The sequence below is a fragment of the Pyrus communis genome, chromosome 6 (assembly GCF_963583255.1).
Source record: "Pyrus communis chromosome 6, drPyrComm1.1, whole genome shotgun sequence".
Classification (NCBI taxonomy): Eukaryota; Viridiplantae; Streptophyta; class Magnoliopsida; order Rosales; family Rosaceae; genus Pyrus; species Pyrus communis.
Window position 1 is genome coordinate 28,685,746 of NC_084808.1, and position 14,056 is coordinate 28,699,801.

At 39.4% G+C, this 14,056-nt stretch overlaps 4 protein-coding genes across 4 annotated transcripts; 3 read left to right on the forward strand and 1 right to left on the reverse strand.

Moving 5' to 3' along the window:
- Positions 1-975: 975 nt before the first annotated feature.
- LOC137737807 (protein PLANT CADMIUM RESISTANCE 2-like) lies at positions 976-2,550 on the forward strand. Its single transcript, XM_068477368.1, has 4 exons — positions 976-1,355; positions 1,564-1,635; positions 1,750-1,962; positions 2,342-2,550. Exons 1-4 carry the CDS (start codon positions 1,091-1,093, stop codon positions 2,434-2,436), a joined length of 645 nt encoding a protein of 214 aa, XP_068333469.1. The 5' UTR covers positions 976-1,090; the 3' UTR covers positions 2,437-2,550.
- A 1,655-nt stretch (positions 2,551-4,205) lies between these two features.
- Positions 4,206-5,960, forward strand: LOC137737841 (dynein light chain 1, cytoplasmic-like). Its single transcript, XM_068477410.1, has 2 exons — positions 4,206-4,760; positions 5,612-5,960. Exons 1-2 carry the CDS (start codon positions 4,530-4,532, stop codon positions 5,765-5,767), a joined length of 387 nt encoding a protein of 128 aa, XP_068333511.1. The 5' UTR covers positions 4,206-4,529; the 3' UTR covers positions 5,768-5,960.
- Positions 5,961-6,102: 142 nt separating this feature from the next.
- LOC137737840 (F-box protein SKIP28-like) lies at positions 6,103-7,449 on the forward strand. The gene is made up of 2 exons (XM_068477409.1): positions 6,103-6,641; positions 6,800-7,449. Exons 1-2 carry the CDS (start codon positions 6,279-6,281, stop codon positions 7,412-7,414), a joined length of 978 nt encoding a protein of 325 aa, XP_068333510.1. The 5' UTR covers positions 6,103-6,278; the 3' UTR covers positions 7,415-7,449.
- A 55-nt stretch (positions 7,450-7,504) lies between these two features.
- LOC137737839 (glucan endo-1,3-beta-glucosidase 3-like) lies at positions 7,505-11,113 on the reverse strand. Its single transcript, XM_068477408.1, has 4 exons — positions 10,895-11,113; positions 8,377-9,630; positions 8,146-8,173; positions 7,505-8,046 (listed from the first exon to the last, which is right to left on the reverse strand). The coding sequence occupies exons 1-4, from the start codon at positions 10,950-10,952 to the stop codon at positions 7,890-7,892; spliced, it is 1,497 nt and encodes a 498-aa protein (XP_068333509.1). The 5' UTR covers positions 10,953-11,113; the 3' UTR covers positions 7,505-7,889.
- Between the last annotated feature and the right edge of the window lie 2,943 nt (positions 11,114-14,056).

The window sequence follows — 14,056 nt, forward strand, 5'->3', positions numbered from 1 at the left end:
GTTTGCTGTCTCTTGAATAAAAGAGTTCGTTTTCGTCTGAATTTTTCGTCAAGAATAAGGTTCTTTTGAGTTTGAGGGTTATCTCAGTCTGTCGAGTTTCGGCATGAATGTTTTGAAGACTTTATGTGTTCATTTGTTTATTGTGGGCTTGTTTTGCCATCGTATTCAACCGAGTTGGCCTTTTATGTTTTATTAAAGTCTCTTTAGATTGTGGACTCTCGTTTATAAAAATATTATTTTTAATGTTTGTATAAGTTCTTAATATTATAATAAAGTCACTATTGTTTCACTAATTTTTTTTTTTTTTTTTCTATTTGAGTTCGGTTGTTATATTGATGTTCGATGGCGTTGTGGAAAGTGAAAGAGACGTCATTATCGGAGTTATGGATTTGGGTGTCTATAAAAGAACAAATTTTTAGGTATTTTTATACAGTTTGGACATAAAAGGAACAAATCATCATCGGAATTATCAATTTGGGTGTCTATAAAGGAACAAATTTGGGTGTCAATGTAATAAATGGATGTAAATAACACTTCTTGAGTTTGGCATTCCAATGTCCCCAATTCTGTTAACTTGAACAAAGTTTTAAGACTTTACATGAATGTTGTATATAATGTAAACATGAAACAGTGCTTTTTGCCACATATTGTCAAGACTTTCTGAACAAAGTTCAAAATCCCGCAGCAATACGCGGATACGCTTACTAGTAATTTTTAAAAGCTCTTTTCCACCTCTAGCAGATCCATCTTTTTTAGTTATTAGTTTTGAATAAATAAATAAATAAAACTATGCAAAAAGTAAAAATAGATGTTCAAAAATCAATCCACGAAAAAAAATTGATCATATAAAAGGGCCCTTTTCACAGGCTTTTCCATGGGCCTTCAAAAACTTTAGCCCAGCCCTGTAAGGAAGGAAGCATTCAGGAAGACTCGTAGACGGAGGAGACTCGCAGTCAAGTCAACGCAACGCGGCGTTCGCCCGTAATTCGGTTGTAGAATAAATCAAAGTTTTTCCAAGTCTTCTCTCTCAGTCTGTCTGAGATCATATTATCTCAACCTCCTCATCGTTCCCCACCTATCTTCGGCCGTCATGTACTCGTCACACCCAAGGGGATACGAGAAGTACTCCTCGTCCGACCCCCAGCACCACCACCATCACCACCAAGATGCCCCGCCGGCGCCGACAGGTATCCCGGTCAGCTCCAGCACTGAACCTTATTTTACTACTTCTAACGAAGACATGAGCTCGCACAGTGGCCACTCCCACATGACCCACCCCCCATCCCGTCTCCGCCCTCGTGCTCTCATCCCTTGGTCCACCGGCCTCTGCGACTGCTTCTCCGATTTCAAAAACTGTACGCATATATATAAATATATATGTGTGTATCCTACTACTGTATATAAATATATATATATATATATATATATATATGTGTGTGTGTGTGTGTGTGTGTGTGTGATGAATCTGTTAAAGTGATTTATAATGGGGTTTGATTTGGATGAAATATTGGATCATTTACTCGTGAATTAATGATTCATGTGATTGTATATGTCTACATGCAGGTTGCATAACACTTTGGTGTCCATGCATCACCTTTGGCCAAATTGCAGAGATTGTGGATAAGGGTTCTACATGTAATTAACTAATTAAGCTTCTTCCTTTCCTTTTCCTTCTTTCTAAATGGGATTAAGGTGTATTATTAAGTGATTAATGAGGGTTAACTAATTAGTTAACGAAATGATATGCAGCTTGTGGTGCCAGTGGAGCGCTGTACACACTTATTACTTGTGTGACAGCTTGTCCATGCTGCTATTCATGCTTCTACCGCTCCAAAATGAGACAGCAATACAGCTTGGAAGAGAGCCCTTGTGGGGACTGCTTGGTTCATTGCTTCTGTGAGCACTGCGCCTTGTGCCAAGAGTACCGTGAGCTCAAGTTTCGCGGTTTCGACTTGAAACTTGGTAATTGCTTTTTTATTTCTATTTTTTTAATTCAAAGATGCAATCAAGGGATGTGTCACTGATATGATTAATACTAATTAATATTAGGATAAACAACCAGTTACACATAAAAATTTCTGACCGTAGAATAGGTCTAACATGTCACCATATGATTAATATATAGGAAAAACCTCTCCTTAGACTTCTGATCTTATTTCTTTGATTTTTGTCCCTTTGGATACGCACGAATATCATTAAATTTCTCTAATGTTTTGTTTTGGCCACAAACTGAGCTTTCCAATTGAATAAATGTTAGATGGAAATCTATATTTTAGGTTAATGTTTTTTGTTCTGTTTGCATTGACTCGTTTGGATTAATGTTGAATAACAAAATAATTAGGATGGCATGGAAATATCGAGGAAAGGAACCGTGAAGGAGTTGCAATGAATCCGATGGCTCCGGTGGTGGAGGAAGGCATGAGTCGAGATAAATGAAACTCAGAAACTCCACTTATATTATATTATGTATTGTACTTAGTGTTTATTCCAAGTTTGTTGTCACGATGTTATATATTCATACAAACAATACATGAAATGTTGAACTATTGATGTAATGAGTATTGTATAATATGTAAAAGAATTAATAAATTTAAATTTCAAGAGGAAAAATAGAAAAAATGAAGAACAAATATGTTCATTCGCAGATCGTGTTGATGTAAAGGCTCATAAAGTTGCTTCATTTTTTTTAACCAAATTTGAGTTGATTAGTTTTAAAAACTAGACCTAAGACTAACTTAAAGACATAGACAATTTGTCAATTTGTTAAAAACACCAAAATGAGTTTTAAATTTTTTTTTTTTTTAACTTAACAAACCTCTATTGATCTCCAATTTCTTTCGCTCTCCAGGTCTTCTCTCCCCTCACCAATTTCTACTAATCTCTCTCTTCGAATTTATGCCGCTATTCTCTCTCCAATTTATGCCGCTCTTCTCTCTCTCCCCTCCAATTTCGTGCTCACAAGGTATGAATTCAATTGAAAAAAAATTCAAGTTTTTAAAAATTTGAGATTTAAAAAAGAAAAATGTTCTCAAATATATTTGATAAATAGGTTTAAAAATAATTAAAACTTTTAAATAGAATACCAAACACGCTTTTATAAACTTCAAGGAAATTCATGTAACCATCAGTTAGATACACGCATTCATTTTGGATTATATGAGTCAAGTCAATGGTAAAAAAATTCAAGTTTTTAAAAATTTGAGATTTAAAAAAGAAAAATGTTCTCAAATATATTTGATAAATAGGTTTAAAAATAATTAAAATTTTTAAATAGAATACCAAACACGCTTTTATAAACTTCAAGGAAATTCATGTAACCATCAGTTAGATACACGTATTCCTTTTGGATTATACGAGTCAAGTCAATGCTAAAAAAATCTAAAGAAATTAATGAGATGGGGCCACTCACTGACCCATTCATCATTGATCGTTTCCTCCTTTTTTTTTTTTTTTTTTTTTCCCCGCAATTACCGTGTCTTTGTTGAAAAGGTTGAGGCCCTTCATATACCTTTGGAGTGAAAAATATTTCTGTGCTTTTGAAATACTAGATCACTAATGACCATTGAAATATATGGTATTCGAAACCAACACATGTGAGTAGGTAGAAAATAAGGAACACGAGACACCCATCTCTAAAGAACTTGGCAAAATAGTCCTGTAATTTTGGGAGAAAGGGTGCCCTCTTAAAAAGAGGGTCGTAGTGACTAGGTATAGATGACTGTTTATCAAAAACACAAGTCTTCGCAAAGTCGTAAGGCTCTGTATGGGGTTGATGTCTGCCTAGTGTCGGAAGGTCAAGGAAGTTGATGACCTGATGACAGGAGAGTTGAGGCACTAAGCCAATAGCCTGCCGTGTGGGCCTCCCACTATGCCAAAAGTGAGAGAAACCCCATCTCTCTCTTTCTTTTTTTACGCCCCCATGTCGCCAATCAGGAGGGACATGGGGACGTTAAAAAAAGGAATCCGATCAACTTAGTCTGATTTAGGATAATAAGTTCATGAGCTTAGTTTTTGTAATTGGAGAATTCGACTTCGGATGCAGAGCACATTTGATTTTGAATACATATAATATTCGTTCTAGTCAATGTTTACGCTCACGTTTGCATATACAACTACATTTGTAAATACTTTCGATAACAAGAGAAAAATGTTTAAAAATGAACTCGAGTATAGAGTAAACGTCCTTAATCAATTCCTTGTGGACAATTTTACCTCAAAAAGCTCAAACAAAAGGTTATCTGGCATTAGGCAATGCCGTTTGTTTCGGCCTGCAGCTTGCTACGAATCGAAGTACGGAAAAGCTGTCTCCTCCACTGCGCCCGGCCTTAGCCCAACACCCTCGCCCATACGCAAACAAGGCATCAAAAGACAAACAAAAGGAAATATATAACCCAAATAACATTGCAATCGAGACCTCTGTTCCCTCTTCCTTCTCTCCTTTTTATCCTTTTCTTTCTTTGGGTACTTTTTATGGAATGCTGCTTTTTGACTGATGTGAGAGAGTGAAGTTATCATTGGCCAAGAGAGAAATGGAGGGAGCAGAGCTGGAGCTGGAGAGGCGGAGCAAGTTCCTCAGCAGTTTGATACAGAAGAAGAAAGCTGTGGAGGAACAAGATCACTGTGACCGCCTCAATGTTCGAGTCAGGGCATCGGACATGCCCATCCCTCTGCAAAACCGCGCCTTTCGTTCTGCGCGGGATCACCTCGACGCCATGCCTGGGAAGCTCGACAGCAAACGCCTCGCTCTCGCGCTTAAAAAGGTGAAATCTTTTGCCTTCATCAGATTATTGTTTTCATTTCTCTTACTGGGTTTTCATCCTTTTGGTTTGTAGTCGCATGCTTGCAATGTTTGTTGAGTTGTTGTTCAAGTGGTTTTGAGAAGTGGGTATTCTGAAGTTATATTTTCACCCTAGGATCAAAAACCAAAGGAAAGAAGAGAGATGTGGCAATCGTTTGGGATTGCTTTTGTAGGAAGCGCTTTTGGTATAAGGGGGTTTGATTTGAAACACATTGAAATGTTTATTGAAAATTCAAGTGCTTTCTAGAAAAAGAACACTTTGAGCTATTTTATCAAATGCAATCGAAAGCGCTTTTGATTGTCCAAAAAACGCCTTATAACTATTTGAAGCAATCCCAAATAGACCCGAAAAGGACTTGCTATGAGTTTCTTTGATTGATTATCAAAAGAAGCAGGCATTTTTGTGTCTTAGACTCAAATTCAGAATTGTAAGTCTTAGCAGTCTAGGTTCTGCTTCATTGACACCTCAATTATTATTCTCTGTTCTTCTGCAAGAACAATTTCTTGCATGAAAGAGACGGGTTTCTGACAAACACATGATCTTGATAAATTCGAAGTTCACAGTCGTTTTTCAGTCGAATATTGGTAACTGAATATGCTGTGCAAGAAGCACCAATGAACGTCACTGATTGAGAATCTGAGAGATCACAAGACTAGTATGTTGAGACACTAGATTTTGTGTTTCTATGCTACAACTTGGGATGCAGTGAGATCGTAACGATGTGTACTGAAATATACAAGGAAACATTGAAATTGTGGGAACTAGTTTTGGTTCATATAGAGAGTTGACAATGTTTTTGTATTAATTGACAGGATTTCGATTCATCATACGGTCCAGCTTGGCACTGCATTGTGGGAACTAGCTTTGGTTCATACGTGACGCATTCAACTGGGGGCTTCTTGTATTTTTCTATCGACAAGGTTTACGTTCTTCTTTTCAAAACAGCCGTTGAGCCTTTGGACCATTGACAATGTCCGCCAATTTTAGACGTGTCCTTGCTTGTACGTGTGACATTTTCCATTGTCAGCTAATATGTAAAATCGCAAGACTTGCAATAATTATCAACGTTCGTGTTCCCTCTTGTAGTGTTTCATGCTGCATTTCAAGTTTCTGTACTAAAAGCACAAATGAGTTATATTTTCTTCTGATGAGTTGCAAACACTCGTGTTCCGTTGCATAAAACATTTGTTGCAATGAAAACGTTGTGAATTCATGTCATGTTATCTGGAGTGGCACAGAATGCTGTTAAAATTTTAATTACATTAGCATTTGACAGTGTTCATTTGCGTGGGGAGAAAGAAAAGCTTGAGATATTTTCTTTCCACCGACTTATTACAACTTGACAAAAACTGCTCATATCAGTCGTAATCTCAAAACCCAATTTGTAATCTCCTCTCTCTCTCTCTCTCTCTCCAAGAAATTTGATACGTTCTGCTTCATTTCTGCACAATTCACCACCATCACTTAAACCCGAGAAACATGGAGATTTCAGAGTCTACGGTGGAACACCAAGAACATGAAGCTACTGACAGTTCGGGAGATGAAAAAGCAGGGCCACCGCACGAGGCATTGTTCCTTGTTTCAGCTTACCTTCCTCTGTTCGAGCTTCTTGCTGTTAGCGGAGTTTGTAGGATACTGAGGGATGCAGTAAACACAGATGTATTACCATGGCTAAATATCATCGTCAAAGCACCGTTGAACTTGAGGATGTCTGATGAGGTTTTGAAGAAAATCACATCCAAGGCTAATGGTAGGTTGAGATCTCTGGCTTTGATGAACTGTGCCAATGTTACAGATGAGGGGCTTCAAAGGGTCGTTGAGCAGAATCCTCTTATCAACAAGGTATGGATGTAATCTTATATGAATTGTTTTCGCCGGATAGGTAATTTCGATTGGTTTTCTTGGCGGATAAGATACGAATGGTCGGAATTGCCTTACTCAAGAACACGATTTTAACCATCTTATCCTGTATTTTGTTTCGTTTTGAATCTTTGATTCAGCTCTACGTACCGGGATGCACCGGTTTAACACCCGACGGAGTCATTCGAGCTGCCAAAACATTATCCGAAAATCATCACGGCTTAAAGAGCGTAATGATATACGGCATCTACAACATGAACAAACAACACCTCGAAACGCTTGAGTCATATCTCCAGATAAACCGGTCACAGCAAAAGCAGCCAGGAGGATCACGGCCTCTTCTGTTTCACGAGTACAAGGACTGCCCAACCTCCAGACACGACAATGGTCACGCTGCAATCGACGTCCAAGTTTGCCCAAAATGCGACGAGGTTAGGATGGTTTTCGACTGTCCAAGGAGGACGTGCAGGACAAAGATAGACAGGCCAATGACTGATTGCAGAGGATGCAACTTTTGCATTCCGAGGTGCCAAGAGTGCGGCGGATGCATCGACTGTGAAGAAATGGAGGAGGCTGTTTGTGCAGATATCTTGTGTTCGGATTGCTGGCTGCAACTTCCCAAATGTGACTTCTGCAACAAGCCGTACTGTAAGCAACACGCCGGCAAAGGATACTGTCCTCCTGGTTCCACCGCGTTCGTTTGCGATGTTTGTTATACAAAGTTCATTGTAGATTTGCACAGCGTTGTTGAATAATTTGGTTGTGCCATGTTTATTGAACAATTGGATGATTTCTGTTCGTCATTTAAGTTAATACTGGCAAAATCTTACAAAAGAAAAGCCGGAAGGATATGAAGAAAAACAGGCAGATTTACATTAAGGGTCTTGAATTCATCACGCTGAATATAAATGGACGGATCAAAGTCCGGAACAAAAGAATAAAACTGTCAGCAAAAACGAGATTTATGCAAACAAGATAGGTACACCAAAATAATCCTAAATGATCCCCCTTCCAATTTGTTTCTACAAATTCCAATGAACAAGTACTCACCTTTCAACCACTACTTGCTTCTGCCTATATGTTCAAATCAAAGCTTGCCACCCCCTAATTCCTCCTGGGAGGGTACAAAAGTGGGTCTTGCTGCAAGTTTCCCAACGGGTGCCAAACTGAGTCTCTAAAAAATATTCGTCTATCAAAAGAGTTTTGCAGGAAATACAAATTCACCGCATTCTACAAGAGAACTGCACTCAGAACTAAGAAACCGATGATCACAGAGCTTGTGAAGGAACCACCACTGTAGAAAAATAGTGAAAGGCACCCAGAAGCTGTGGAATTTGAAGAAGGAGCCAGTGATGTGCTGTTGACGAAAGTGCTATTTCTCCCGCCACTACATTCACCAAAAAGGAACAAAAGGTTAGATTATTTCTGGTAGTCTCTTGGAAGTTAAAATATATTCGTAATAAGATGAGAGAGTTTAAACTTGTACCTTCCTGGAAATATACAAGTGCCGTGACCTGCAAGAATTGGCAATGAAATATATCAGTAACAAAGCAAGATTTTCACCAACAAAAGTGCAGAATATTACACACTGACGGTGCAATAAACAGAAAATTTTCTTCTTGATTACAGTCTTCATTACTAAAGTTTTATCAAAGCTCATAAGCTAGTCTGTAGTAATCGAAACTATGATGCAAATAAACATGTCATGATACCATACTTGGATCTGTGGTAGTAACGGTAGCCACCCCTTTGAAGTCACACGTTCCAGGTGACTTGGCCATCAGCTGAAAATATGCATTGAAAGCATATGTTGCGTGTGTGAGCACATTATCTGGTTCATAACATGGTTGACCCTGCAGCAAAGGTGAGCAATCAACTTTCCCTGGTCCACAAGCCCAATCCAAGGCTGCTTGTAGCATCTTTTTATCAGCACCTTCCTTCACAACACAAAAGGTTTGGTTCGTTGTGTCATTTGCCAACACAGTTCCAGCACCTGTTAAGTGCAAGGTATAAACTGGCACTCCATCAGCATTAAAAAGCCCCCAATTCTTTTCAGAGACAGACCCAGGTCTCAAATCCTCATTGTAGAGCTCATAAATATAAGTGCTAACAGCAATCCCAGGATGCTTGGGAGTCCCCGTGTTGTTAAGCACGTGCCTAATTAGGTTACTGTTGTAAGTGTTGGCATTGTCAAGTGTGGCATCTGGCTCCGCTGAGTCACCCTTTGAGGGCCAGCCTGACTCGGTCACTACAATGGGGATATTAGTGATGTTTAGATAGGACATTGCAAAATAGGCTGCATCAACAATAGCCTCGAAGACATTAGTATAATGCAGCAGTGTATTAGCATCCACGGCTTCCTTGTTTGGAGGGAGAGGGCGGAAAAGTGCATAGTCCAAGGGGATTACACCGTTTGATTGCATGTAATCATAATACGGGTAGACATTGAGCATGAGATATGAATCTGTAGACTGCAAGAACTTGAGCAGGGGCACCATGACCGGGTCCCATGAGCGATTGAAGAAGGCTTGAGATGGTGGAAAGGAGTCGAGAATAATGGAGGAAGAGTGTGGAGTAGAGACTCTAATTTGGCGGTCAAGGTTAGACGCAACAAGTGCAGAGTGAATGAACTTCAGGGCAGAAACTAGGACTGGAGCAGCATTTGGGAGGGCACTAAAGACTTCCGATCCAACAGCTATAGCAGTGATGTTGGTGGCAGGGACATGGGCTATCACATTGCGAGCAACCCAATTAGCAGCAGTGGCATTGGACTGGCCAATCCCAAGGAGCTGGTCATTAGGAACAGAAACCGTCACTTGGATGCCTGTGTTTGCAAGAGCGAGGAGCATGGTTCTGTCAGCATCATAGAGTCTGATATGCCGAATATTTTGAGCTTTAAGAAGTGCCACCACCTGAGTTGGGCTCGGCATGTCAGAAAGATCTGTACCGAGGTTTACACCAATGAAGGCATCTGCAAAACATCAACAAAGAATGCAGGATTAGACAACAAAATTGTCCTGTGAAACGGAATATCTTGTATTCTGAAAACACTTCATCATGCGTGTAGAACGGATAGTATAACTCATAAATCTGACATGTTTCGAATTTATGGATATCCAGAAAAACCATCTTGACATTGTCAGCTTAATTTACTTTTTAAGGAACAACTCTAATTAGTTTGTACTGATCCAATTAGCCCTCATGACCAAACATGAAACATGTCGGAGGCAATCCTCTAATCTCCTGTCTAGAGACCAGATAATGGGCCCAAGCTACCGCTCCACCATGTTCTCTTTCTGCATAGACAGGCATCGTGAATCCATGATACAACTAAACAGCTGTGACGGGATGAAGGTGGCACGGAAGAAACATCCCAACAGTCTTAAGAATCATACGAATCTCAGCTATGCTAATATTGTCGTCGGCACATATTACATATGGCATGTGGTTTGAAGCTGTAGGAAACAATCAGGGAAAAGTGACAGCTTAACTCCCAGTATAGAAACAATCAGCCTAAATGGAAAATAGCTCCGACTGACTTGCATAACAAGTTGGATCTCTCAACCAACAAAAACGCGGCATTCTTGTTGGATCTCTCAATCAGCTAAAGGCACCCTCTCTCTCTCTCTCTCTCTCTCCCTCCCTTTTGAAAGACTGCATCTTTCGGAAGAACCTGTCTTCTTTTTTTTTTGGTCAAAGACTCAAAGTGCGGCAAAAATTGAAACTTCAAATCAAATCAAAGGACTCGTAAACTATTGGAACTTAACTTTTGTTGACCAAAGTCAAACAGTGAAGACCACTCTAGACTATTGCAAATTTAAATTTTGTTGACCAGAACAGTTGCAAAGAATGTTGTCTAAACCTATTATATACAAATCAGTCACAATAAACTCACTGACTTTGCAGATTTATTAGAAAACAACTATTCATTTGAACATATTTAAAGAAGACCCAGAAAAAAGGAGGCAAAAACCCACATCGGAAACGCATCAAAACACCAAAAGAACGTAACTTTAAGAAGAAGGGAAGGGTCTTTGTCACATAGGAACTCGTAGAACACAATGCAGACATCCAAAAATTAGATTTTAATCATAAAAAAAAGGATTATTAAGAATTGAAAGCTTAAGATTTTAGAGTGGCTTAAACATACGAGGAACACACACACACACACACACACACACACATATGTATATATAAAAATATATACAAAAGTACAGAAAGGCATAAAAGCTTACCTTCACCAGCAGAAACTGCAGAGACAGCCAACAGGAAGAAGAATAGCAGAGTAGCCATGGAATCCTTCCTCTCTGCCCTCCAAAACCATACAAATGAAACCCCCCCACAGAAGACAGAGCCCAGAAAGAATTTCTAATTTAAATAAATCCCAAGAAACCAAAAGGGCAAGAATAAAAGAAGGGAATAGAGAGCAAATAAAGAGAGAAAAGGAGCTCCTTTTGAGGTTTGTGGAAGCTGATGAGACAGAGAAAGGAGAGAGAAGGGGGTGAAATTGTAAATGCAGAAGGCAGAGGATCGCAGAGTGTGTGGGTATGTCAGAGATCGGACGGCTGAGATTTACATGCAGGTGCATAGTAACTATTAAATGCAGAAAAGCCTAGGCTACCACGGTTGTTGGGCCTCTCGAATCAGAGGGCTTAGGTAGGTTTAATGTTTAGTCTGAGTTCGCGGTCCACGAGTAGACCACTTGTGCTGACGTGGCTTGGTACAGCTGGATGCAACGGTCTTTTTCCGGACAGTGTTTCAGTTCTTTTTTTATTTCATGTTTTTGTCTTTTTCTGTGCGAATATTTATGTATTATTCAGTAAAATGGGTAGCCCCACGAGACACGTTGGATTTTAGATTGTCATTTTTTGTGCAAAGAGGCTTTCTTTCCGATGGAACTAAACAAGAGACTACATCAAAAGAAAGATTCTTCGATGTGCTGGAATAAAGTAATACATCAAGTGTCTAATATAAATAGTTGGATATTTAAAGAAAAATAATTTTTAATCATTTATATTATGATATTTAGTGTATAAAATTGTATTTTCATCATACTAAAAATTTCTCACATTAAATTACATTGTGAACAACATTATAAAACATCTTGCAATTAAGGTAATCATAAAACTACACTAAGCTCGTATAAGCCTAAACAAATCAACCAAGTCGCGCACTGATACAAGATTGCAACCCTTTCTCCCGATCATTGTAGTAGCATGTGTGGCGCCCATGACATAAAGGGCATGATGACTTACAGTCATCCTTCGGGATTGGATGAAAGCCCTTACTAGATCCACAAAGGCTGAAGCTCATAATTGAAACCTAGGGATTCTCACGCTCAAAACCTAAGGTAGGATTCTTAGAGCTTGTTTGGATGTATTTTTAAAATAGCTAAAAACGTTTTTAGTGAAAATATTTTTGTAACCAATCCTTAGTAAAAATGTAAGTAAATTTTGAAAAAAACACATAACTTGTGTTTCTTGTAGAGCTTTTAGAATCTAAAAATATTTTATTTAAAAATACTTTCAATCATTTTGAAACACTTTCAAATGAGGCCTTACTTGATGGCCGTGCCCTTGGATTTTTTGGGAGTTTTTTTTCATAATCATAATACTAGCTCATTTTCGAAAATATAATTCATCCAAAATAAGGAAAAGGAATTACGTGGAGCCCATAAATCATTTTGATTCCTCTATTTAATCAACACAACAATACCCCGTGAATTGAACCTAATTAATTTTGAGTTGGATATAAAAGGTATTTTGGTTCAATTAAAAAAAAAAAAAAATCTCTTGGACCTATTCCAACTATTGGAGTAAAACTTAAATTTTAGGTTCTAACTTTACCCTAACTTGCTCCAACTCTTGGGGTAAATATGAGTTAGAACTCAAAACTCATTTATGGATCAAATTTAGCTCATGATTCCCCCTGGTTTTGTAGGGTTGGGCCACCATATATGTATATTCTTTTGAAAGAATATATTCACACATCCCAAATGTGACATCCCGTCCCGAGATTATTAAAACGTACATGTGAAATGACCCTTTTACCCCTAGCTTGTTTTCGTATTGTTGTTTGGTGGTCTGTGTGGTGTTGGCAAGTGTTGGGCCACACACACACACACACTGTCACTCTGCCTCTCCCTCTGTCTGTTCCCTGTCTCTCTCCCTCTCCCGAGTCCTCTTTCTTCTTTTCCCTTTGAACTCGTACGGACACACACACAACTACACTAAACCTTAGCAGATCGAGGAAACCAAGGGCACAATTGAGCTCGTGAGGTCGAGGGGAGCACGATCATACCATTTTCAGGTGAGAAATCCGTCGTTTTCACGTCGATTCGAGGTAGTCCGATTTGAGTACTATTCATGCAAAATTTATTTAGCATGTTTTTGGGATTTTGAAGTTCATAGGTAGCTTGGTGGTGTCCCAAGGAGCCTCGGAGTGCTTCGTTGGACAAATTTGGACGTCGGAATCGCCTGGTTCGAAGTTGGCCGGTTTTGGAGTTTGTGGGCAGGTATGATCTAGTAGTTTTTAGGCCTTAAAAGTTGTTGGGTCGTGTTCTCCTAGTTCTAGGTGTTGTTTTGGTGCAAGAATCGTGGAAAATGGTTGAGAAACGAGTGAGAAAACACGGTTTATAGGTTTTCCAGTTTTCCGGCGCCGGCGACGGCACCGGAGATTGAACGGGGAAGAAGACGGAATATTCCGTCAGAGTTGACGGAATATTCCTGACGCCGTTGACGGAATCCGTTAGAAATAACGGAATATTCCTCACGGCGTCAGTTGACGCCGTCCGTATGCACCGCACGTGCCTGCGCGTGGCCGGTGCGTGTGGCCGTGCCTTGGCCGGCGCGTGGGGGCGCGTGCGGCGGAGGAAAATTTTTCTAAAAATATGGTTGTGATCCTGAGGTTGTGTAGAGCACGTTGGTATATTCATTTGTCCATTTTGAGCAATGTATGAGAAGTTATTACGAGAAGTTGGTTATGTGCTTTTAAATTAACGTTTTTATAGTTGTTTCGCGTATAGGTGATACGTACCCCGAGGACGAGCGTGGTCACTCGAGGCAGGGGGGCTACGACCCTTCCACTTACCAGTGAGTGGGCTTTTGGTTTTCCGTATATACCTATATACATTTATATTCCCATAAATGGTTTAAAAAGGGTTATCTGTGTTATGCCATGCATCATATTATCATTCCTTATGCATTATCACATGCATTAGTAGTTGTGTATATATATACATATGCATATTGGGTGCTGTGGACGCACAGGTAAGTGCCAGGTAAGTGTTATCCATATTTACATTCAGTAGTGATTTGAGATGCTTAGAGAGCTCATAACCTGCACCCCCGGTGTTAGTGCTCCCGCCTAGAGTAGGGCACAGTCCTTCACGTGATGTT